The sequence below is a fragment of the Eurypyga helias genome, unplaced genomic scaffold (assembly GCF_000690775.1).
Source record: "Eurypyga helias isolate BGI_N326 unplaced genomic scaffold, ASM69077v1 scaffold15768, whole genome shotgun sequence".
In the NCBI taxonomy this organism is placed as follows: domain Eukaryota; kingdom Metazoa; phylum Chordata; class Aves; order Eurypygiformes; family Eurypygidae; genus Eurypyga; species Eurypyga helias.
In genome coordinates this window covers 18,575-20,180 of record NW_010266396.1, presented here as the reverse complement: position 1 = coordinate 20,180, position 1,606 = coordinate 18,575, and the positions used below count along the sequence as shown (strand labels likewise).

Sequence of the window (1,606 nt, the reverse complement as noted above, 5' to 3'; positions counted from 1 at the left end):
GGCCTGCCTCCACTGGTCCCCCCCATTTTCTCCCACCCACAGGCCGCCCAACCGTGGCACTGTGCTGCTATGGCTTCTGCATCGACCTGCTCATCCGGCTGGCAGGGGTGATGAACTTCACCTACGAGGTTCACCTGGTGGCTGATGGTAAATTTGGTACCCAGGAGCGGGTGAGTTTGGGCAGCCTGTGATACCTCTTTGCCTGTGTCACGTGTTGAAACACTCCCAGGCCCTTCTCCAGAGCAGGGGTGGGGTGGGACAGCAGTGCAGGGTGCCTGCCAGGTGGGGGGTGTCCTGGTGGGGGACAGGCATCAGGGCAGCGGGCTGATCCTGCGCTGGCTCTCTGGCAGGTTAACAACAGCAACAAGAAGGAGTGGAATGGGATGATGGGGGAGCTGCTGAGCGGCCAAGCAGACATGATTGTGGCTCCCCTCCCCCTCAACAATGAGCGGGCCCAATACATTGAGTTCTCCAAGCCCTTCAAGTACCAGGGCCTCACCATCCTGGTGAAGAAGGTATGGGCTGGGCCGGACGGGGCTGGGAGGCTTTGTGGAACAGGGGAGCTCCCCAGCTTGCAGACATGTGCCATGCTTGCACCATGCCCAGCTCCCCAGCTGCTGCCCCCTGCCCACCCCAGGGCAGGGACCCTTGTGAGTCCAGCCAGGTGGGCAAGGTGCAGGCAGGGTGCCAGCGCTGTTCACCTCTCTCCTGTGTGCTAGGAAATCCCCCGCAGCACCCTGGACTCGTTCATGCAGCCTTTCCAGAGCACTCTTTGGCTGCTGGTGGGCCTGTCTGTGCACGTGGTGGCAGTGATGTTGTACCTCTTAGACCGATTCAGGTGAGTGCACTTTGGGTCATCCAAGGGCTGAAAGGGACAGGGAGGCGCTCCTGGGAACCATCCCCTGGGTCCCTGCAGCATCTTGTTCAGGCACAGCCCTGCAGACATTCTGGAGGCTCTCACAGGAGTTAAACCCGCTTTCTCTGCCCCACCAGCCCTGGGCTGAGGCTCTCAGCCTCTGACTGCTGCTAAGATGAGAGATAGGGATATGTGGGGTACCTGGAACACACCTGTCAGACCAGGTCCCATGCTGATGCCTGACCAAGGGGACCACCAGCTCCCGGGCTCTGAGTTAGTTCCCTTCCTTGGCCCTTAGGCAGTTCCCCTGAAGGGCAGGGAGTCTGTCCCGTCTCAGCCCTGTGCCCAGAGGCTTTTGCAGTTAATCTGCAGTGGGCCCTCCGTGTTGTGGTGGGAGAGCCTCGAGCTGACTAGGATCAGATGATCTTTCTGGCCCAGAAAGAAGCATGATGGGAGTACTAGTGTGAGCCAGAGAGGGTTGCAGATCAGTACAAGGGACATGGAAGGCAGTGGGATATGAGGGATGAAGAGCTGTTTGGGGCATAGGCACAGTCTGTAGGGACAAGTGATGCAGGACTGCATAAGGACACTTAAGGCACAGTGGAGAGCCCTGGGAACCAGGATAAGGGATATGAGAAGAGCTCTCTCTCTTGTTTTCCAGCCCATTTGGCCGGTTCAAAGTGAACAGTGAGGAGGAGGAAGAAGATGCCCTGACCCTCTCCTCAGCTATGTGGTTCTCCAGTCCTGCTG

At 58.8% G+C, this 1,606-nt stretch overlaps 1 protein-coding gene across 1 annotated transcript in view; it reads left to right on the top strand.

Moving 5' to 3' along the window:
* The window catches only part of GRIN1 (glutamate receptor, ionotropic, N-methyl D-aspartate 1), a gene marked incomplete at its 5' end in the record, with an annotated part of 32,434 nt that overhangs the window by 18,655 nt on the left and 12,173 nt on the right, over positions 1-1,606 (top strand). The window contains 5 exon segments of the mRNA XM_010157069.1: positions 43-170; positions 351-515; positions 720-838; positions 1,518-1,595; positions 1,597-1,606. The exon segment at positions 1,597-1,606 is cut by the window's right edge and continues 40 nt beyond it. Of these exon segments, the coding sequence (XP_010155371.1) occupies positions 43-170; positions 351-515; positions 720-838; positions 1,518-1,595; positions 1,597-1,606 (500 nt within the window).